At 38.4% G+C, this 24,700-nt stretch overlaps 1 protein-coding gene across 3 annotated transcripts in view; it reads right to left on the bottom strand.

The window, feature by feature from the left end:
- The window catches only part of ankfn1b (ankyrin repeat and fibronectin type III domain containing 1b), a 257,863-nt gene that overhangs the window by 214,593 nt on the left and 18,570 nt on the right, over positions 1-24,700 (bottom strand). For 2 of the 3 annotated variants that reach the window (XM_057825769.1, XM_057825768.1), the window contains 2 exons: positions 7,610-7,788; positions 3,526-3,755 (listed from right to left, as the gene is read on the bottom strand). In XM_057825769.1, the coding sequence (XP_057681752.1) occupies positions 3,526-3,755; positions 7,610-7,788 (409 nt within the window). Of the gene's footprint in view, positions 1-3,525; positions 3,756-7,609; positions 7,789-8,260; positions 8,344-24,700 lie in introns of those variants that run through there. The other variant, XM_057825770.1, reaches the window with a different exon arrangement.

Below are 24,700 nucleotides of genomic sequence, written 5' to 3'. Positions count from 1 at the left end.
ACATCAACAATATTGTATTCAGCCTTACCATTTATATTATGCTTTGTCATTTGACTATGATGTATCAGATATATTTTAGGGCTGTCAAACGATTACAATTTTTAATCGAGTTAATCACAGCTTAAAAATTAAATAATCGTAATTAATCGCAATTCAAACCATCTATAAAATATGCCATAGTTTTCTGTAAATTATTGTTGGAATGGAAAGATAAGACACAAGACGGATATATACATTCAACACACTGTACATAGGTACTGTATTTGTTTATTATAACCAGGGCTGTCAAACGATTAAAATTTAAATCGATTTAATCACAGCTTAAAAATTAATTGTAATTAATCGCAATTCAAACCATCTATAAAATATGCCATATTTTTCTGTAAATTATTTTGGAATGGAAAGATAAGACAAGACGGATATAAACATTCAACATACTGTACAAAAGTACTGTATTTGTTTATTATAACAATAAATCAACAAGATGGCATTAACATTAGTAACATTCTGTTAAAGCGATCCATGAATAGAAAGACTTGTAGTTCTTAAAAGATAAATGTTAGTACAAGTTATAGAAATTTTATATTAAAACACCTCTTAATGTTGTCATTTTAATAAAGTTTGTAAAATTTTCAATTAAAAAAAATGAAATAGTAGCTCGCCATTGTTGATGTCAATAATTACACAATGCTCATGGTGCTTAAACCCTTAAAATCAGTCGCACCCAAGCGCCAGCAGATGGCGACAAAACACCAAAAAACACAAGTAACAAGTGGAAATGACACTGTGCTGTCATTTTAATCTGTTTGAGCGGGGCATGTTCGTTAAATGCATCAAATATTTTAAATGTGATTAATTTCAAAAAATTAATTACCGCCCGCTAACGTGATAATTTTGACAGCCCTAATATATTTGAATGAAAACTTAATAGGTAAATTTTCATTAAAATTATTATTTTATGATAATGTTTAATCATAACAATGTCATCTAAAATGTTAATAAAGATTACTATTATTATTCAAATCGAATTTATCAAGAGTGCATTTGACATTATCCTTTGTATACTTAAGTTCATGGGTTGGGAACCAATGGCCCGCGAGCCAGATCTGGCTTTTTTGACGGCTGCACCTGGCTCGCAGAAAAATCTTAAAATAAATAAATTTAAATTTTTTTTTTTAAGTATTATTGTACTCCTTTGCGCATTGCGCGAAACGGCGACGGTCACCAGTGACTAGAAAGCCGGTTCGCAGTAATTTTACTGGGAAAGTGGTATTTATCTATCTAGCAATTGCATAGGCAACGCAGATGAGGCAGAGACACTGTTCAAGAAGGGTTGCCATATCTTATAAAATAGTGGCCAATGTGTGCATGTGCATGAAGTAAACTTCCCTCGTTTTTAGTTTCGTTGTCTGCATTTTCAGCTAATTTTAGAAATCCTTTTGAGAAGATGGCAAAAAGAAAAACAGACGAGGATCATACTTTTCAGCAGGAATAGACAGAAGAATTTGCCTTTGTGGAGAGAGCAGGTTCTGCGGTGTGTCTAATATGCAATGATGAAATTGCATCTACAAAAAAAGTCAAATATAAAGCGCCATACTAAATTTGCATCGAAATATCCTGCGGGGGACAGCAGGAAGAAAGCATGTCAAGAGATACTATCAAGCTAGTTAGCAGCAACTCCGTGTCTGGACGAACAAGGTGACTGGAATTCGGCGAGCTTTGCTGGCGCTTTAGCAGTTGTGAGAAACGGGAAGCCATTCACAGATGGGGAGTATGCCAATGCATTCATGCTTGATGTTGCCAATGAACTTTTTGACGACTTTTTGCATAAAGACAAGATAATTATACGGCTAAAAGACATGCCTGTTGGCAAGAACTGTTCACGATCGTACTGTCATGATGTCAAATCAAATTGAGGCAACATAAGTGAAGGATGTAAATGTGGAACGGTTTTTTGTCTCGCTTTGGATGAGTCGACAGACGTAAGCAATTTGTCCCGGTTCAGCGTGATTGCAAGGTTTTGACTATGAAAGGGACAATAGAGAGGAGGATTTATTCAAGTCCTTCAATGAGTTTGCGAAAGAAAAAAAAATCTACCAATGAATAAACTTGTTTCGGTGTGCACTGATGGTGCTCCTTGCATGGTGGGCAAAAAAACAGAGGATTTGTGGCGCTTCTCCGTGAACATGAAAAGAGACACATCCGAGTTTCTCAACACCTGCATTAAGGTTAACCTCACCAAGTATCAACCAGACTACAAAGCCATCAGCAAAACCAGAAGTCGCATTAGTGGTAAGAAATACTCATTGATGACTCATTGATTAGCAACAGAATAACAATGTATTAAAAAGAATTCAGTGACTTATTGTACTTTAAAAGTGTTGAAATTACATAAAATGCACACATTACTTGTATTTTTAGTTTTAAACATATTGTATGGCTCTCACGGAATTACATTTAAAAATATGTGCTGCCTTAGCTCCTCTTTTGATTGACTGGTTAATATAAATTTTTGTCTTTGGATATTTTCGTTGACTCTCTTGATTGGTAAATGTAAGATAAAACAAGATGGCACCCTCAAAAGCCTGCTAGTTGAAAGTAGCAACTTATGTCCATATTACGTATTGTCAAAGTGACCCGGACTGATAAAATAGGGTCTATAAGTGCTGGTCAGGCTAAATTTAGCCTGGGTGGGTATGGAGAGTCTTCAACTATTGCGTTTGCGCTGCCCTTGTAGTGTGATTTTTATTTATTTATTTATTTATTCTAATATCATATATTTGAGACAATTACAGTATATGTAGGTGCAGTTTTGTTAAAATGAGGTTGAAATTATGACAAAATATTTTGGTATTTGAGGATTCTAAGCAATTTGAAACATTTTTAGGTTTTGTCTTGTCACTATTCGTTACTGGACAACTGCTTGAAATGCTGTTGTTAAATTCTTTCTGCCATCAAGTGGCTATTAAGGTTACTACAGAATCCATGCTTTACATCCAAACAACAGAAAATTACAAGTCAATTTATGTGATTGAATTTAACCCCTTGAGACCCATATTTTTACTACTGGGCGAAAAAAAAAATTTTTTTTTAATCTGTGCCGATTTTTACTCTACTCAAACAAAAGAACAAGGTGCATTTTTTGGAAGGGGATATTTCATGCTTTTATTGGTTAATGTTAATGTGTTTTAATGAAAAATGAGCACTTTGCGTTATCCTTTTTGATGTTGCGTTTGGTCAGCCATTTTCAAAGAGCCAAAAATAGCAAAGAGGTAATGCCAAACCTCATTATTTGATTTCGATAGGTAAAGTCTCATCCAATCATCTACCAGAAACGGCAATAGCAATTCAATTCAGTGTATTTATTGGTTTAGAGACGTAAGCGTGTCATCTCCATCAGCAGCATGCTTAGGTCTGGAGGGGTTAATTTAGGATTTTTATTCAACTTGGCTATATCAAGGCACTATGTGGAATTAAAGACTTAAAAGTGTGAAATTGCATACAATATGAACAGAAGTTACTCACAAATTTTCGTTTCAGCTTGGTCTTACTGCTGCGGGTAGGTTTATCATCCACCGCATTCCCCGAGGCGTAGTCGCAGCTCATGTCCAGGTGGTTGTCGGCCGAGAAGCTCTTACGGAGGTATGCGGTGCGTGCCCGGAAGTGAGAAAAGGGCGATTGGGAGCGAGGTCTGGCTTCCCCGCGCCCCGGCTCATCTTCAGCCTCCATGTCATCCTCCAAACGCCACAGTTCGCCTGGGAAAAGAAAAGGATTTCCATGCATTATTCACTGTGAGAAATGGCCTCTGCTTCAATGCTGCCACATTTAAAAGGATGTGCAGCAAAATTCAAGGGGCTCTTTTTCTGGCTCATGCTGCAACTCTCCAGAAAATATTTAGTCATTAAAGATTGATGATGCAGTAATCCCCTGTTATTTCTAAGGGTTGGGGAGCAAGCTTTATACAGTAGTTTAACTCAATGACTGCCACTGAAGATGGTTGACGAAACATATCTGTTCTAAAAAATGTACTATTATTACATTTATCACACAGTAACTTTAATATACTACAGAACACTGAAAGTAAGAGATCAAATCGACAACCTTTGTACTGTCGTAATTGCTTGTTATTAAATACTGTGGATTAAGTAATTGGCTGCCATTGACAGCAATAAAGATCCGATTCATTTTGACTGGAATCATTCAAAAGTGGCCTTGAAAGTAAATGGCTTAAAAATTATTTGTTAACATTTTATCTGAATGCTTCTTATGTCAGTGTCATAAGACTGTCATAATCATGACATGACCCTGTCATGACTATGAATGAATGCTTTAGAGATGTCATTTAATGATATGCAGTACATTACTCACTTTTCATGCAAAGTTAACACTATTTCAAATGTCTTTGTGTTAGGTACGTATCTGTCATAAGCATTCACTTATGTTCATGACAGGTGTCGTGTCATGATCATGACAATCTTATGACAGTGTAATGATGAGCAATGAAATCAAGTGTTACTGTTTAATTTAGTTGCCAAAATAATGTATCGAAAGCGAGCATGTTGTTTAATAATAATAATAATAATAATAATACATCAAACTTGTATAGCGCTTTTTTGGACCCTCAAAGACGCTTTACATTACATAACACATAAACAGAATTAAGAGGTGGGAAAAGCTAGTTTGAACAGGTGGGATTTTAGGAGTGATTTCAAGTTTTGTAATGAGTCCGAGTTCCTGATGGGTTTTGGGAGTGAGTTCCAGAGTGAGGGGGCAGCAGCGGCGAAGGCTGGGTCCCCCAAGGTTCGGTGCTTAGTGCGAGTGATGGGTGTGTGGAGATTGGAGTCGGCAGAACGTAGGCGGCGGGAGGGACAGTGCTGTTGTAGAAGGTCAGTGAGGTAGGAAGGGGCCAGGTTATGGAGGGACTTGTAGGTGAGGAGGAGGAGTTTGTACTGAATCCGGTATGAGATTGGAAGCCAGTGAAGCTGTTGGAGGATAGGGGTGATGTGTTCGCTGGAGCGGGTGAGGAGGCGGGCGGCAGAATTCTGGACGTATTGCAGCTTTTGGAGATGAGAAGATGGAAGACCATAGAGGAGGCTATTGCAGTAGTCAAGTCTGGATGTGAAGTGGCTTGGGAGAGGGAGGGACGGATGCGGGCGATGTTGCGGAGATGAAAGAAGGAGGTTTTAGTGAGGTGGCTGATGTGTGATTGGTATGACAGTTTTGAGTCCATTATGATGCCAAGATTGCGTACGGAGGTGGAGGGGGTGACAGGGTGACCATCAATGAGGAGAGTGAGGTTCTGTACAGAGGGGAGGAGAGCTTTGGGTCCGGTAATGAGAAGTTCTGTTTTGTTACTGTTGAGTTCGAGAAAGTTATTGTCCATCCAGGTTTTTATGTCGGACAGGCAGTTTGAGATTGTAGAGAGAATGACAGGGGTGATGGATTTAGCTGAAATGTACAGTTGAGTGTCGTCTGCATAACAGTGGAAATTGAGTCCATGGTGGCGAATGATTTGACAGAGGGGAAGCATATAGATTATGAAGAGGAGGGGGCCGAAGACCAAACGTTGGGGGACACCATGGGTGACTGGAGAGGTGTGGGATTTATGGTTAATGATGGAGACGAAGTGGTGACGATCGGAGAGATAGGAGGTGAACCAGAGGAGTGCAGTGCCAGATATCCCTATTGACTGAAGACGGTGGAGGAGGATGTTGTGGTCTGTTTGGGTTTGTTTTGAAAGTGTTTGCATTTAGTTTTATTCATTTAGGTGGATACACTACCCTCTAGTGGCGACAGTGAATATGACATAACTCATTTCACATGGCTGAATCCAGCTGATCTCTGCTAAGACCATACCAACATAAGCTAATTTTTTGTTTCTTTTGGGCCATGCATTCGTAATTTAGTTTATAGGCATATTTTGCTGCTTTTTGTGGTAATATGTGTTTGAACTATTTGTTAAGAGCATTGTAAAAAAAAAAAAAAGTCAGTATTTTATAGCATTTAAGCTAGCAGACTTTTGCTATGTAACTTAGCCAATTGTTCTTTTGTTGCACTTAGATCCTCATTTATTTTTTTTTATACCGTTTGAGGCTCAGCTCAGGTATTTTAATTTTTTATGTGCCTTATCCAATTACTGGATTATTCGAACTGACTAGTTTATTGATTAATCGACTACTAAAATAATCAATGGCTGCAGCCCTAAATAATAATAGCGAATATTTACACATATTTGACATTTAAGGCAGTTTTTTGTACAAAATCTCTGGAAATATGGAAGCATAAATATTTCTACTGCAGGATGGTGGATCCACACACTGAAAGGAATTGCTTTTTAACTACAGGAAGTAACAAATTTGCAGAAGCTTTGTCTTCCAAGCGGCAAGCTTTCACACTTGCTCACTGTCACAACGTGCTAATCACACGCGACTTCTATCACTCTACATCTGATGCTCGAAACAAATCCTGACAGCATCGCCTCAGTGACAGCGTTAGTACATCGCAAGCGCAGACTCAAATAGATTGATGCATGTCGCGTAAGATATCGCACATTTGTCCCCCAATAAAAGAAAACTGCAGTTTATCAATTTATTCTCAAATCATTATTGAAATCTGGTGAAGTTTAGGACCAAACTATCATCTAATTGTTCAACTATGTGGCATTGACACACACACACATTGAGTGAGTTTGTTATAGATGAAACAGACACGGACTTGGTGCACTTATTTGCACTTTTACAATTCATGTCCCCCGTAAGTTGGTATCGACAGTATTGGCATTGACACACACATTTATAAAAAAAAAAAAAACTTTGCGCACTAACAGAAAGATAATGAGCAAGAGGGGTAGACAGAAGCACAGCAGTATTATGGTCAATGACAGGGGTTGCTAGGCAACAAGGGGCCACGTTAAGTCTCTCGATTTTGATATTTGCAACAGAGCGGCAGCAGCAGGGCAGGGGCGGGGGGCAAATACACTGATGGGTATGGATCATAAAACACAAGTACTTGGGCTAAATAATAACATGCCGAGATGCAAAGCTCGATAATCTGAAACAGGACAGCAAAGATGTTCCTCTCGCCGTGCATGTTAACTAATCATCAACCCAATGTCATAGTAGAGGTTATGTAAAAATAATATCATTTTCAAATAGTTGTTTCTATAATAATACATTGATTAATCAAGGATTAAAAAACAAATTATTTACGTTATTAAACACAGTAACATGTTCAACGGGAATTATTTTTGTCCACATGGAGCCTCCATTTTCTCCTGAAGTATCTGTGACCGAGTGTGTGTGTGTGTGTGTGGTTCATTGGGAATATGCTGGCTGCTAATTGGCTTGAGTGTGTCGAGTTACTTGCCGTGAGTTGTGGTCATTGCCAGTTCGTGCATGAACGCCCTTTTTACATGTTTGTTTTCTTGTCATTTGGTAGTTATGCATATAAAACTCTGGATATTCTGTCCTGCGAGCTAAGGAATAGCAATAGATAAAATAATGTTTACTCTTTGTCTCTGTGTTTTTTCCTTCTCCTAATGGGCAACTGATGAAACATGAAACGGCCAGTGATTTACTACAAACTTGCTTATTGAAGTTGTTATGCTCACCAGCAGGTGGCAGTGTGCATGCTTTTGGGCTGCTGGCAGTGGGTGAGTTCTTTCTGCGAGGAGGACTTCCACCAATGAGGTCAGAATGATGGACTCTGGAAACCCGCGGAGATTGGGGGATGCTGGGTAGAGTACGAGATTTGGCCAGGATGGGTCTTTGCAGCTTCCTTTCCAGCGACCTGTTGGGGCAAAGATTAATCAGACTGTTGCTTGGCTTTCGAACAATGAAACAATCCTGCTAACAATCAAATGCATGGAGTTCGATGTGGGTAATGGTGCCTATTTCAGCTCATGCTGAATGGCTGACTGGTAGTCTTTCCAACAGGTTGATTACCAAGCAGCCATACACATGTTCACAAACACAGGCACACACACACGCAGACAAAACCAGTTTACTGTTAAGGAGCAACAAGAGAGCAGTTGTACAGATCAATCGTGAAATTACTTCCACCTCAGCATAATCAAGTCGGAGGCCATTTAGGAAAACAAGGAGTAGAAATTGGTTTTCTTTTATAGTGGTTGATGCCACAAACACCCCAATGGGAAGCCAATCAATAGACACGCACACGGCACAGCAAAGTGCTTTTCACGCTATAATGCAGTCGAATAGTCCCAAAATGAATGACAGGGCATAGCAAGCATGAAAAATACCTTATTGGTGTTTTGACAGATACTACCCGCTACCCGTCCTGTGCTGTTCACTACTTGCTGCATCACGTCCTTACAGTGTTCCTAGTCAGAGCTAATTCAGATTGAATTCCACTCTTGCTGCATCTCGATGGTCATGCCATTGACTTCATAATGTATTGACGGGACACGGGGGGGCCGATTCATAGCGGGCCTATCTCCGTCAAAGCTGACCGAGTGGAAATACAGACAAAGAGCTTTTTCCGTTAAAAAGTCTTGTGAATAAATGCTTAAATCCCTCAATTCTTTATAAATATGGATGTAAGACAGTTGCAATTCTTGGTCAAAACCAAAAAAATGTGCAGGTAGCAGTTATTTTATGTAACTATTGCAAATTATGAGGCTAGTCAGTAAGGAAATTAGCAGCCGCCATATGTAAACAAAGCACTTTTTCCGTTGAAAATTCTTGTGAATAAATGCTTAAATCCCTGAATTCTTTATAGATATGGACGTAAAACAGTCTCGATCCTTGGTTAAAGGCAAATAATCCATGCAGGTAGCATTTATTTTATGTAAATATTGCGAACTATGAGGCTAGTCAGGAAGGAAATTAGCGGCCGCTATACTGTAACTGTCACTTCTGTGATCCTCTTTGTTCCTTAGGACATCCACCACACGGTGGAGCCTCTTTATTCTCACTTTCTTCTTTATTTGCTACCTACTTTTTGGGAAGTCAAGTGTGATGATGTGTGCGTGGTCCGTTGCACTCCCGAGTGACGAGTGGTTGAGCTGGATTTATTTATTTTTTTGTGGATTAAAAGTGCATAAGTGGAAGTCTGCTCCCTTTTTTTACTTTTTATGCACTCATCCTGCCCTGCCACGTGTTACAATATGTAGACAAAGAGCTTTTTCCGTTGAAAATTCTTGTGAATAAATGCTTAAATCCCTGAATTCTTTATAGATATGGATGTTAAACAGTCTCGATCCTTGGTCAAAAGCAAATAAAACGTGCAGGTAGCATTTATTTTACATAAATATTGTGAACTATGAGGCTAGTCAATAAGGAAATTAGCGGCCGCCATATGTAAATAAAGAGCTTTTTCTGTTGAAAATTCTGGTGAATAATGCTTAAATCCCTGAATTCTTTACAGATATGGGCATAAAACAGTCTCAATTCTTGGTTAAAAGCAAAAAAAAAAAAAAAAAACGTGCAGTTAGCATTTATTATACGTAAATATTGCAAACTATGAGGCTAGTCAGTAGGAAAATTAGCGGCCGCCATATGTCAACAAAGAGCTTTTCCCGTTGAAAAATTATTGTGAATAAATGCTTAAATCCCTGAATTCTTTATAGATATGGATGTAAAACAGTCTCGATTCTTTGTCAAAAGCAAAAAGAAACGTGCAGTTAGCAGTTATTTTACGTAAATATTGTGAAGTATCATAGCAATGCTGTAGCGGCTAATTTCTCCCATTGATTTTTTTTCCACAACGTTTCAAAATGCATGCATGGTACGAAAAATAAAACAATTACCTTGAATCCACGAACAAATCACTCCTGAAACAATCCTTCCTGTTTGTTTGCGGTACAACTTCAGTACTTTTTAACCTAAATCCGGCGTTGGATCCCTGCATGAGTTGACTAACTGCGACCGACTGAATAACTGAAGCGGACTGTAGGACAGCCGTCTACTTGAAGGCGTTGCGCAGTGGCTGACAGTTGTGACCAGTCGATACAATTATGAAGTCTATGGTCATGCAATAATCCCCTAGATAATACAGTCCAAGTCAAAGTTATGTTTACTTCAAACAAACCAACCAAAACGAGGTGCTTTTGCTCCAAATATCAGCCTTTGTGATTTGAAAAGTCATGAAAACTTTTCAATTTCAATTGGATAAATTGCTCAACCCTCATGTGAATGTTGTTTTTTAGCTTTCTTATCTTTTCTGTCCCTACTTTAACCTTGTTTTGACCGGCGGCATTTTCAATAAATATCCATCAAAGTAAAAATAACCAAAGAGGGAGTATATCAAACTGCCCTGTTACACAGCAAAACTGCTTCGGCATCAAAAGGCAAACAGAGATCCACCCAACTGCATGCCATTCCAGCACATCAGGACACAGAAAAAAAGAATACTGCATGATTATGCAGAATATAAGGCTATTAGTAAAAGCTATGGATGCATAAAGACTTGAAACGAATCCAGACAACCTAGACTCATTGCACCCATTCCTCCTCCTCCTCGGCCTCCAGTGTGATGTGATCACGTCCAATGAAACGTGGTCAGCATTTTTAACGCCAGACTCAGACGCCTAAACTACCCAGTGTTGCAGTGACAACTTTGACTGAGAATGGGGCAATCAAACACAAGCTGTGTTCCTGCAGGAACAGTAGGGATTTGTCACTTTTTATTTGTAAGATTGCCTGTACATAAAACGGGTTTATTACCTCTGCCAAGGACAAAAAGCGGGAGTTCATGTTTTGATCGTTGCTTGTTAATCAATTAAGTAGTTACCAGAATTACACTAGAATCCGAAATCATATTTTTCCATTGAAACGAACGGAAATGGCATTAATCGATTCCAAATCTGTTCGAAATCTCCAAAAAAGGTCTAAAAAATGGCACTGTATAAAAATTTTGGGATGTACCAAAAGCAAAATTCTTGTCTGAAACTGAAAACCAAATATTGGAAACACTTATCCAAAAACCGAAAGGCCAAATAATACACATATTTGGTCTATACCAAAAGTTCATCTCAATACTTTGTTATGTTCCCTTTGTTGGCAATAACGGAGGCCAAACGTTTTCTGTAACTCTTCATAAGCTTTTCACACACTGTTGCTGGTATTTTGGCCCATTCCTCCATGCAAATCTCCTCTAGAGCAATGATGTTTTGGGGTTGTCGTTGGGCAACATGGACTTTCAACTCCCTCCACAGATATTCTATCGGGTTGAGATCTGGAGACCACTCCAGGACCTTGAAATGCTTCTTACGAAGCCACTCCTTTGTTGCCCTGGCTGTGTGTTTGGGATCATTGTCATGCTGAAAGACCCTGCCACATCTTATCTTCAATGCCCTTGCTGATGGAAGGAGATTTTCACTCAAAACCTCTCCATACATGGCCCCATTCATTCTTTCCTTTACACGGATCAGGCGTCCTGGTCCCTTTGCAGTAAAACAGCCCCAAAGCATGATGTTTTGACCCCCATGCTTCACAGTGGGTATGGTGTTCTTCGAATGCAATTCCGTATTCTTTCTCCTCCAAACACGAGAACCTGTGTTTCTACCAAAAGGTTCTATTTTGGTTTCAACTGACCATAACACATTCTCCCAGTCCTCTTCTGGATCATCCAAATGTTCTCTAGCAAACCGCAGACGGGCCTGGACGTGTACTGGCTTCAGCAGGGGGCACGTCTGGCAGTGCAGGATTTGAGTCCCTGGCGGCGCATTGTGTTACTGATAGTAGCCTTTGTTTCTGTGGTCCCTTCTCTCTGTAGGTCATTCACTAGGTCCCCCCGTGTGGTTCTGGGATTTTTGCTCACCGTTCTTGTTATCATTTTGACGCCACGGGGTGAGATCTTTCATGGAGCCCCAGATCGAGGGAGATTATCAGGGGTCTTGTATGTCTTCCATTTTCTAATAATTGCTCCCAAAGTTGATTTAATTACACCAAGCGTTTTACCTATTGCAGATTCAGTCTTCCCAGCCTGGTGCAGGTCTACAATTTTGTCTCTGGTGTCCTTCGACAGCTCTTTGGTCTTGGCCATAGTGGAGTTTTGTATGTGACCGACTAAGATTGTGGACCGGTGTCTTTTATACCGATAATTAGTTAAAACAGGTGCCATCAATACAGGTAACGAGTGGAGCCTCGTTAGACCTCGTTAGAAGAAGATTGAACTCTTTGACAGCCAGAAATCTAGCTTGTTTGTAGGTGACCAAATACTTATTTTCCACTCTAATTTGGAAATAAATTCTTTAAAAATCAAACAATGTCTTTTTCTGTTTTTTTTTTCACATTCTGTCTCTCATGGTTGAGGTTTATCCATGTTGACCATTACAGACCTCTCTAATCTTTTCAAATAGGAGAACCTGCACAATTGGTGGTTGACTAAATACTTATTTTCCCCACTGTAGGTAACGACAAAGATGAAAGCTAAGACAAAGGTACCAAGAAACAGCAGAAAAATGTCAAAAATGTGGCAGCATTTCAAGCTGGACACCAACGCGAACACTGTTTCATGTATTCACTGTAAGACAGCGCTTGCATAACACTACTGCATGTGTTCAATGCTGCAGCTCCACCGAAGGCACCCAGTTTACTCCGCGAGCGGAGGAGTAATACTCATGACAAGGTAAAATTTAGTTAACGTAGCACTAATAAATAAGATTAACGTTACTGTCCCTTGCCAATGTAACGTTAGCCCTGCGGAGGGCTAGATTTATATCAATAATGACTACTGTCGATGTGTGGCTAACGTGTCTTTCATACAGGCTTTATTTAATCTGTAAAAGCACAGAGTAATGAGGGTGTAAAAAAAAACATAGTAAAGCTGTCAATTTCAACTCAGTAGTCATTGATGGATAAAACACCAAGTAGCACTGGTGCCTAATGTGTTCCAATGCAGAAGGTATCATACATTTATTTTTGAGCACTGCAAAAACTCAAAATCCTATCAGGACTTACAATTTGAACCACTTTAAAACATAAATAGAACTTAAAAATAGCTTGACACAAATGGAAATTCAATTGAAACACATGGGAAAAACATCTAACCTCTAAATGATGTGTGTTATCAAGCGTAATTACATTTTTTATGTAAGGAATAAGATCTTATTAAAAAAAAAAAAAAAAAAAAAAAAAAAGGTTTTTTGAGTGTAAGCAGTGATTTTTTGCATCTGAGATGCAATTGGCTGTTTTCAACAATGTAAATCTAAAATAAAGACATTGATCATCTAAAAATGGTTTCATATTTGGTGAAACGTCTTGTTTTCTCATGTATATTTATAAATGTTCTTTACCTTTAAAAAAAAAAAAAAAGTTTTATTTGATTACTCGGTTAATTGATGGAATTTCCAGTAGAATACTCTATTACTAAAATATTCGATAGCTGCAGCCCTGAATTGACTATTTCTTTCATTTAAAAATATAATTCAATTTTATTATTTTGCGATTAAAGCCCTTTGCCCTCGCACTATCCCAAGGAAATGTTTTCACCTCCGCCTCCGCCACAGAAGGAGTCGGTATGATGGGAGCAAGAGTTTCTTATAACCGTCGTATTGTTTGTAGGTTAAGTGGATGAGAAAACCGAAGGTGGAAAAATTCTTCTGCATTGTGCCCCCTCGAGACACTTCAGCAGAACATATTTTAGACTGCTATCCAAGCACATTTCTTTGATATCTCAAAAAAAAACTTTCAAACTGCGGACACGTTGGCTACAAGCCAGGAGTGTTTGCAAGACAGAGTCAGCCAATGTGTTGTTTCTCGATATGTTTTGATTACGTCATCACAAGGGGACTAAGGTTCTTCACACTATAAACTTTCAAAACATTTTAACCCAAAAAACGAAAATGCATTTTTAGCTATTTTTGACCGATAGATTTCGGCGCAGAATTTTTGGGCACATCCATAACAAAAAAATATGTACTTAATAAAAATACACAGTTATGACAGTTGAATATAATGTAAATACCTCCTTGATAAACTGCATTTTTCAAATTGACAATAATTTTTTTTTTTTTAAAAACAATAAAATAACAACAACTAGGTGCAACTTGAACAATATGCTCATCCCTACTTGGAACTGGAGCTTATAAACAAGCATATTTCAGAGAGATATCCATGTTATCTGACATTACCAACTAATTGCATAAGATTTGAGCTAAGAGAACAGAGAATTAAGTGAATTAGAGAATTAAATGCTTACATGTGCCTTGAGAGGTTATTAGTCAACAATTAATCGCCTCCAAAAGTAGTCGAGGCCTCTTGGGTAAAGTCGCAGATACCCTGCCAAGCAAGTGAGTGGAATATTTCAGTCGCCTTTTAATTCTCTTGGACGTTTGGCTCAGGATGCATTTTGCATTCATTACCTCGGTGCTATCTGCTAAATTGACGTAAGCACATCCTGGGCTAAGTACTGACATGTGCCTACTGTCATCAAGTCAAATGCTCTCTGATAGAACAGGTGGGTGTTGAATATCTGGACTGGGACATGAGAGCATCCACAAATGGCCACTAAGGACTCCGGGAAAGTGATGAACATGTTATTTTTTTCTTAACCTTGCTCTACTAAAGAGGTTGACCTGATAAAAAAAGAAAAAAAAAAAATCGAAAACAGTACAAAGACAGGCAAATATCTCAATCTATTATTACAGTAGTTAGCAAACACTTTGGGTACCATGATCCATTCTCCACCCAGAACTGCCATGTTCAACTTTAAATGGAAAACCCTGAACTATTCTTAATATTTTGATGAAGCCTTATATTGGCTGATTAAACGTTGGTTGGATGGCTGATTAAATCGGTTGGGCCCTAGTTACATTCATTTTAGGTATCTACTTTTTTGGTTCATAGAACAATTTATGCACTAAGCTCCGAGTTGCACAGCAGATCCTCAGGAGAACAGTTTTTTTTTGTGAGAGAGTATTCCCTTGAGGTATACAAACGCACATATTGTATCGTCCATAGGATTAAAACAATCCGTGCGTCCACAGATATTCAATACAATGACACACACACACAAACTCACACCCACGCACACATACATCGATGCGGTTGTAAGCGCCCCAGACAGCACATCATGATGGCCCAGGCCGCAGACAATTTGGGTTCTCGCTCATGCAACAAACCTGTTGCTAAGCAACAAAACAAGGGAAAAGAAAACGGTTGCGGGGAGGAAAGTTCTTAAGTTGGGAGTAAAAAGTCTAAAGCTTTTTGAATGGCCAACTCTACTCTTAATGCCGCAGCCACTTTAGAAAATTGAATTTTTTTGGACCAGAATGCTTCCTAAAGCAGTACAATGGAAAAACTCAAATCAACTCAAGATGATCTGAGCTCTGAAATGAGGGAAAATATATTTGTTCGTGGTCCAAGGTATTTCTTTTTATACTGTAGCACGCATATCAGCAGCATATTTTCCTTTTTAATTACTGGTCATGATAAATACATTATGAAATATAGAATATCATGATTCCCTGCGATTGGCTAGCAATGATTCAGGGTGTACCCCGCCTACTGCCAAGTTCGCTGGGATGGGCTCTAGCACTCCCATGACCCTCGCAAGGTTAAGCGGTTTGGAAGATGAATGAATGAATGACAACTAGGGCTGTCACCATCGCATATTTTTGCACCTGAGGCAGTCATCCGATTTTCAGAAACTGCCGATACAGAGTCCCGATCTGAAACCGAAAAAAAAAAAAAAAATCTAAACAAATGATTAAACATGTTACTGTCCCACTGTGCCGCCTTTATAATGTGAATTATTTTTAAACAAGAATAACATAGAAAAATGCTTGTTTTTATTAAATGCTTCATTGAGTGAGTCCACTCAAATCCGCTCAAGCTGCTGACAACAGCCTCTCACTTCCACAATGAGTTGCCACAGCACACTACCGCCAGTGTGTAACAAGCTAAACTATGAATGACACATGTACACCTTTAATCGCAGAGCTACAAAGCTTCTCCAGAAAGGTCAAAGCTAAAAAAAAATTTTTTTTAAACCTGTCAATCATAGTTAACTTTAAGTAGATAACTCCAGGGCACTGATAAAAAGGAAAAGCAACATATGTTTTTTTAATTAAAAACCTGATCCCTTTTACCAAATTCCGATCCTCTGAAAAATGGCGCAATCGGCCAGATTTCTGATCACGTGATCGGATCGGGACATCCCTAATGAAAACATCATAATTCTATAGATAAGGGATAGAGTAAATAGTTGTTTTAAGACATTATTGAGGGCTTTTTTTAAGACCGAAATCTTGCCAAGTCAGATGTTCAAACATTTTTTGCTTCAATGAGCTCATTTACTGCCATGAACAGTGATAGACATCCAATCCATTTTAACTGAGAAAGGCTCAAAGGGAATGATTACTGCCCACCCTCCCAATCAAAACCTATTGAAGGTCAGTCACCGTCAATGGCAGCTAACGAGTTAAGTAATACAGTAGGACCTTGGCATAAAAGTCTAAATCATTGTATGAGTCTATCTTGTCTCCGCGTACATGAATCTATCAATCAAGCATATACTGTTCTGTGTTGAAGTATAAAAAAAACAATAAAACAAGTTCACAGTTGACTGATGTATTCAGACCATTGCTTGCAAGAGCAAAAAAAAAAAAAAAAAAAAAACATTTAAGCTGGACGAAGGTTCTTATCTTGAAAAACTCAAATTGGGTCACTAGTATCTCAAAGCAGTGCTGTAAATTCTTTATTTTGTAACTTTTTGTCTTGTTTTTATCTAAACCCCTTTTTTTGCTGTCTAATTCTGTGGCCATTGTGTGATAAAATGTACGGAGGAACAGGATGATGTGTCTATTGGAGATGGCAGGGAACGATCAGCTTTTGAACATTCGCCCTCTAGCCTTTTTTGTGGTTTTCTTCTCTCTATCTCGCTTGGCACTTGGCTGACAGTGAAGAGGCTTTAAAAGACTGCTTCAATCGCCTTTTCTCACTGTGAGCTCCAATGTGCTTTTGCTCACATTTCCGCATGAAAAGGTTTAAGTGTGAGCATAAGTTTAAGACCTGGAAACGGAATCTAACTCACCCAATTACTGCCCAGTAACAAATCCGCCCGTTCAATCTCTTAACCATTCACTGAATAGACAAATCTATTGTATCCGAGTGTAGCATTAGTATATGGTGGCATGCAGTCTACTGAGGCTTACTTTCATTAACAAGCAAGCTCAAGGATGTATCCAGCCAGAATAATAACTGTCCATGGTGCTGAATATAGCATCCAGCTAGGCCTCAAAATATTCATACACTTGGCAAAATCAGAGAGTTTATATGTATTTCTGGCTGGAAATAGCACAGCATGTTGCTCTGTTTTTGCAGTGTGCCGTGGCAACACTTGCCCTTTTACACAGTGTGAGCTGCTCAAGGTTACAACGATAGACTAACATAGTTGATATTGTTACAATTAAAAACCGGCAAAATATCGTGTCTTAGAATTTTAATAAAATGTCTTTTTGTAAAATTCCTGAGAATACATGACTAACCTGTGTGAGAAATGGAAACGTCTAATTCAGAATTGACTTACAGTGGAGTAAACGACTTTTCATTCTTTCATCCTCACCATTTAATAAACATGCCATCATGCGAGCTATACAAAATGATTAATTTCCTGTTGTAAAATTTCTAAATTCCGAGTTAAAAAGCCACTTTGAGCAGCTGAGCGGACAGGCAGGAGCAAACGTGCACCCTCATCCTCTTTGATTAAACATCGCTTATGATTCATTATGCACTGAACAACTTGTCCCCATTTATTATAGCTGTGTTCCAGACAGGGCACACTTAGTGCCTTTGTTCAACTGAGGCCAGAACTGTTTATTTTTTTAATCGTAAATTAAGTAGTCACTCTTTTTGGGATATAATTGTGAATGTGTTATTAATAGGAAAGAGCACCCCAATTTTCATTAACATTAGAATGGCTCTTCAAAGAGAATTAGAAAAAGACCGCTATTACTAATGGCTGCTCAGTGATGCCGTCACTGGCATAACCTAGAACTGAAGCTGCGGCGACAGAAAGGGAATAATTAAAGTTAAAAATATGAGGAGGGAACATCAGTGGGCAGAGCTAAGAAAAGCAGAGGGATGTGTGAGACCGAGACATTGAGTGGGAAAGACAGACTGAAAGACAGATGGACACAAAGAGACTACACGCATGAGAGTGATGATGTTTGCAATAATGTCCACCCACGTTCAAACTTGCTCTCTGACAGAACGTTACAAGACTTCAATATATTTTTTAATGTATATTCGTTCATTTTAACACATGTAACCCACGTAACTTCCCTCAGGTATTATTTTACATTAGAAGCAAAGATTTGCCAGAAATTTAGACAGACAAATACAAGACAGATGTTGTTTTGACTTACTTATAAAACAAATTTACAATTTGGGGTCACACATAAAGTGGGGCAAATAAGTATTTAGTCAACCACCAATTGTGCAAGTTCTCCTACTTGAAAAGATTAGAGAGGCCTCTAATTGTCAACATGTATAAACCTCAACCATGAGAGACAGAATGTGGAAAAAAACTGAAAATCACATTATTTGATTTTTAAACAATTTATTTCCAAATTAGAGTGGAAAATAAGTATTTGGTCACCTACAAACAAGCAAGATTTCTGGCTGTCAAAGAGGTCTAACTTCTTCTAACGAGGTCTGACTAGGTCTAACGAGGCTCCACTCGTTACCTGTATTAATGGCACCTGTTTTAACTAATTATCGGTATAAAAGACACCTGTCCACAACCTCAGTCAGTCACACTCCAAACTCCACTATGGCCAAGACCAAAGAGCTGTCAAAGAACACCAGAGACAAAATTGTAGCCCTGCACCAGGCTGGGAAGACTGAATCTGCAATAGGTGAAACGCTTGGTGAAAAGAAATCAACTGTGGGAGCAATTATTAGAAAATGGAAGACATACAAGACCACTGATAATCTCCCTCGATCTGGGGCTCCATGAAAGATCTCATCCCGTGGCGTCAAAATAACAAGAACGGTGAGCAAAAATCCCAGAACCACACGGGGGGACCTAGTGAATCACCTACAGAGAGCCGGGACCACAGTAATACAATGCGCCGCCAGGGACTCAAATCCTGCACTGCCAGACGTGTCCCCCTGCTGAAGAAAGTACACGTCCAGGCCCGTCTGCGGTTCGCTAGAGAGCATTTGGATGATCCAGAAGAGGACTGGGAGAATGTGTTGTGGTCAGTTGAAAACAAAATAGAACTTTTTAGTAGAAACACAGGTTCTCGTGTTTGGAGGAGAAAGAATACTGAATTGCATCCGAAGAACACCATACCCACTGTGAAGTATGGGGGTGGAAAAATCATGCTTTGGAGCTGTTTTTCTGCTAAGTGACCAGGACGACTAATCTGTGTAAAGGAAAGAATGAATGGGGCCATGTATGGAGAGATTTTGAGTGAAAATCTCCTTCCATCAGCAAGGGCTCAACCTCATAGAAAATCTGTGGAGCGAGTTGAAAGTCCGTGTTGCCCAACGACATCCCCAAAACATCATTGTTGTAGAGGGGATCTGCATGGAGGAATGGGCCAAAATACCAGCAACAGTGTGTGAAAAGCTTGTGAAGAGTTACAGAAAATGTTTGTGTGACATATTTATGTCACACTGCTGTTGCCATATTGTGCACTTCCTGTGGGTGTGGTATTACAGTATAAAAAGGAGTCTCTGTTATGTCTCTGTGACATATATGATGAGAAGCACACTGAATAAAGAAGTGTTGTTCCATTCAAGTCTCGGCCTTACATGTACTTAGATCAGGGAAGTACATAACAAAAGTGGCGACGAGGACGTCTGAACCTGCGTCAGCTTGGACGTGCTGTTTTTGGAGTTTACTGCGGGTCGCGGTGCTCCTGGGGACAGACGGCGCCGACCTCAGCTTCCACGTCATGACTTCGTGGGTAGGACGAGCGGAGTTTTCAAAAGGAGCTTGAAGGTGATGTATAACCAGGCGCTATGGCGGGAGTTATCGGCTCTGTTGGTCTTTGTGACAGTTTGGCTTCCGTTATTGCCAACAAAGTGTATGTAACAAAGTATTGAGATTAACTTTTGGTATTGACCAAATACTTATTTTCCACCATGATTTGCAAACAAATTCTTTAAAAATCAAACAATGTGATTTTCTGCCCCCCCACACACACACACACATTCTGTCTCTCATGGTTGAGGTTTACCCATGTTGACAATTACAGGCCTCTCTAATATTTTCAAGTGGGAGAACTTGCACAATTAGTGGTTGACTAAATACTTATTCTCCTCACTGTACACTCAGAGTACAATACAGAATTGAATTCTACTACTACACCGCTAACAATAGCCTTTGTTGAATGAATAATTCTTTGGCAGTATTAAGTTTTTAAAACATGTATTCGTTGACTAAACAAATGAAAGTTGAGTTGTTGAAGGAAACTCAAACAATGCTACTGTACTGTATATGGGTTGAAAACTTGTACCAACTATGAGGTAAGCTGGAGGTTGGAAGGATATGATGACTTGTGACTGCTTTACCACTACAGGGCCTGGATGTTTTTCTACCACTGAAGGACATATCCAGCTTTAACAAGACCATCTGTCTGCCAATTAAAGCCTGAAAGAAAATAGGCAATCCAACAGGCATCCACTAAAATGAAAAAAAAAAAAATCATCAACTGAATGGTTTCCAAAGCAGAAAGCAAACTTCCTGAAGTGCGCATATCACTAATTTTACCTGAAGTAAGAGGAAGCAGTGATAACACAAAGTTAAGAAAAAATTTTATGCTGAAGCCAAGAGTGAAGGAAAAATACATTCAGTGCGTGGGACCACAAGATGTGTGACAGTATGTCTTCAAGCGAATGTGCTCGGAAAGGCTCTCCTTCCTCCCTTTTCTATTTTTATCAAAATGTAAAAAAGAAAAACACCCATCCTTCCACTGAGCATCAGTGGGAAGAATCCATAGTTGCCCACAGCCAGAAGCATGGATGACAGCACACATCCAATGCACCTCCACACTTATGTAACACAAAGCTTGCCCTCATGCATGAACACACATATGCACAAACATCTGTATACCTGACAAGCCTTCACTGAGGTGTGGGAATAACTGCGTATCAGACGTATGATAAAATCTACATATTTTGCCAAAGAGAATGAAAGCATTCCTTCATAATTGACAATCATTACAGTGGAAGAAAGCTTTTGTTTCATCACTATCAATTGTGGGAATCACAGGGTGACTTACAATACTATCAATGTATTTCCAACAATAGTAGCATAACAGTGCCAACAAAAATGTAGCTGCTGGTTGGGTGCTCATTGTTTGGCTTTTTTTTTTGTTTGTTAGTTTTTTTTAGCTGTTATCTACATTTTTTAATCTACATTTTTTTATCAGTTATCTACATGGAGATAGCTGTTATCTACATGGATATATAAATAATTACCAAAGTTTTTATCCTAAGTCTTTTGGTGTAACGCGTTACATTTACTTAAGTAATTTTTTTTAAATTTAAAAAAATAAATAAATAAACAAAACATTTTTCTAAGAGTAGTTTTACTAAGCTATATGTTTTACTTTTACTTGAGTAAATTTGTGAAGAAACACTACTCTTATTCCGCTACAAGTCGTTACGTATTTCCTCTTTTTTCTAGATAATAAATTTTTACTTTTTTTGCCAGAGATGCGAACAGTGGCTCTACCACTTTCACCAATGAGACACCGCAACAATATTCACATGACTCATTATACCAATCTGACTCAAGCTTGCAGTTCTATGATCATGTCAGCCTGTTCAATCACGTGGCGTCTTTAAAGCGCCGTAAACAATGAAGTATTTGACATAGAGCTGTCCCGTCAACATGACTCAAAAGCGCAGATTTTAACCTCTCTTCCAGTTTTTATTTGGCACCGATTGACCACAGAATATCGGAGATATGATCCTTTTGATTACAAAATACTAAATATGTTATCTCCACTAGAGGGCACTCATGCTCTTTGGACGGATGATGCTTCTTTTCTGTAGATTTTTTTTCAATTCAATTCAATTTTTTTTTTTTTTTTTTTGATTAATGTGGTTTTCTAATACTGTATATTAGAATAGCACATTATTTTTACACAATATTATAGCACAGTATAATAATAACAGTTTATATGGATAACAAAAATACCATTGTTTAAAAAAAATGACATCATAAGGAGTTATTCACAATGTTACTTCAGTAGTCTTGTGACAAAATACATTTTTACTTGTACTTGAGTACATTTTTTGGATGACTACTTTTACTTGAGTAATCTTATTTTAAAGTAACGCTACTCTTACTTGAGTAGTATTTCTGGTAACTTTACCCACCTCTGCCCGTAATACAAGGTGGACACCTCCAGTTTATAGTTCAGTGCAGGTTACTGTACATACGAACAAATGCAGTTTTTCTTTAAAATTTGTTGGGCGTGGCTTATAGTCAGTTGTGCGTTATAGTCCAAAAGTTAAGGTAGAAAATATGTCTGGCATTGAGAAAACATAATATATTGGCTTAGTAGAAAACAGTTGAAATAGGTTTGTGTAAAAAAAATTTGAAGACCCTGTAAATTGGACAAAACAACACATCATATAAACCGAATAAACCCTTGTCTCTAAGAAAAATAAAATCAAAACATTTTCTCAAATCAACTCAAACCAAGGTTCAGTATTTAAGAAGTAATGTGAACCGCTACATGGGGAGAAACCTAATACTAATTGTGTAGGATAGTGGTGGTGAAGATGATTTGGGGACCCCTTTTTTACTACAAGACTTAGATGTCGTATTTGAATGAAAAAAAGTTTATCAAGAAAAGTTAAAAAGAAAGGTGATGAAAAAGGACAACAACCCTATTGAAAGAACATAATCCACAAGTGAATTGCTGCAAAAGAAAAAATATACTGTACTGGACTGTCTCAGAAAATTAGAATACACAATATTCTAATTTTCTGAGACAGTCCTGTATATTGTTCTATGTAAAGGACGTCAGCCAAGGTCGGCCCCCCACATTTTTACCACGCCAAATCTGGTCCCCTTTGCAAAAAGTTTGGACACCCCTGCTTTAAATGGTGGATTAATGTACAGGACTGTCTCAGAAAATTAGAATATTGTGTATTCTAATTTTCTGAGACAGTCCAGTATATTGCAATATTGAATCTTCGGTATTGCTGTATTGGTACATGATTACTAGAGGTGTGCAAAATTTCTGATTCTTAGATTATTCGCGATTCGGCCGTGGAAGATTCGAGAACGATTCACAAACATCCAAATTCCAATTATTGAAATATGCGAAGTAAAGCGGAAGTACATAACACTCAGCGCGCCGCGCGGTCTTCGGGATGGAACGGAGCGAGAGTAGCTAAACATCATGCTTCTCATTACCCGGCCCATCGGGTAATGCCAATGCTCAACTCACGGCTCTAGCTCAACTCATGCAACGAGATAAAAAAACACAACAACATACCTGACTGCTGCCGAAAAGCTGCTACAAAGTACATCCATATAATGTTACGGTGGATATCATTTATATAGGACTAGATACAATATAGATTTGGTAGTGTTAGCAGCACATCTAAATAAAAGCTAGATGCGGGCGTTAGTAAACGGCCGCCATCTTAAAGCAGTACACTTCCCTGCAAGGCTGTTGTAGCGAACCTTCCAAGCAAACCTAATTAACTTTTTATCTAAAATACTCCTAAATCGGTAAAATATTGACTTGAATCTATCTTTAAAATAGATTTAAAACTTTCACATGTCGAAAGTAGACAAAAGGGAAATTATGGAATAACGGGAGCAATTTTTACAATTTTAACGGTTGATTCACAACATTAAATTAATTGAATGTAGTTTAAAGCTGCTGATACAGAATGGGGACTGGAGTTTTTTATTTAATGTTATTTTTGTATATTTGTTTACTGCTATATGTTAACTTGATACTGAAATAGTAGTGTGGTTTAGCCTGAGAGTATTTTTGAACAATTTTGGACCTAAACAAAGGGGAAAAAAAAGAAAAGAAAAAAAAAGGAGGGGGGTGCATCAATAATCGTTTTATAATCGAATCGGAGCCTCTGAATCGTAATCGTAATCGAATCGTTAGGTGCCCAAAGATTCCCAGCTCTAACGATTACTCCCGTAAACATTAGTTTAACACCTCCTATAATCAATATGTGATGGCTGTACCAAAATACTGTAGAGAAAAAAAATCCAATACATTGTTTATCAATATTTTGTCCCAGCCCAGATTTTGAACCATGCTTAATTTCCATGCATTTCTTTTAGAGTTGTGCTATTTAACTCTTGAATTTGCAGGTAATCAGAGACACTCTTAATAAAACCCTTAGTTTTCTCATTAGTGAAGTGTTTTGAAGGTAAAGTATGAGGCAGTATGATGATATAGTGATTTTAACAACTGTCTCACAGTGTTGAGGTTCAATGTTCAAATCTCAGCTGGCGTGTTCACCTCAGGCTTGCTTGCATGGGTTTTTTTAGGTTACTACAGCCTTCCTCCCACATTGATCAAACATGCATGTTAGGTCCATTTAAAGGCTTTTGGTCATCCTAGGATGTCTTATTCACTGTGAATGCTTGTTTTTCAATATGTGACCTGCGACTTAATGGCAACCTGCCCAGGGTGTACACTGCCTCTGGCTCAAAGACTGCTGGGAAAGCCTCAAGCTCTCTCACAACCTTCTGAGGATGAGCATTATAGAAAATGGATGAAGTGTTAATT

The sequence above is a fragment of the Corythoichthys intestinalis genome, chromosome 21, assembly GCF_030265065.1.
Source record: "Corythoichthys intestinalis isolate RoL2023-P3 chromosome 21, ASM3026506v1, whole genome shotgun sequence".
Taxonomy (NCBI): Eukaryota; Metazoa; Chordata; class Actinopteri; order Syngnathiformes; family Syngnathidae; genus Corythoichthys; species Corythoichthys intestinalis.
Note: the sequence above shows the minus strand (reverse complement) of the source record. Positions and strands in the feature narration are given on the sequence as shown.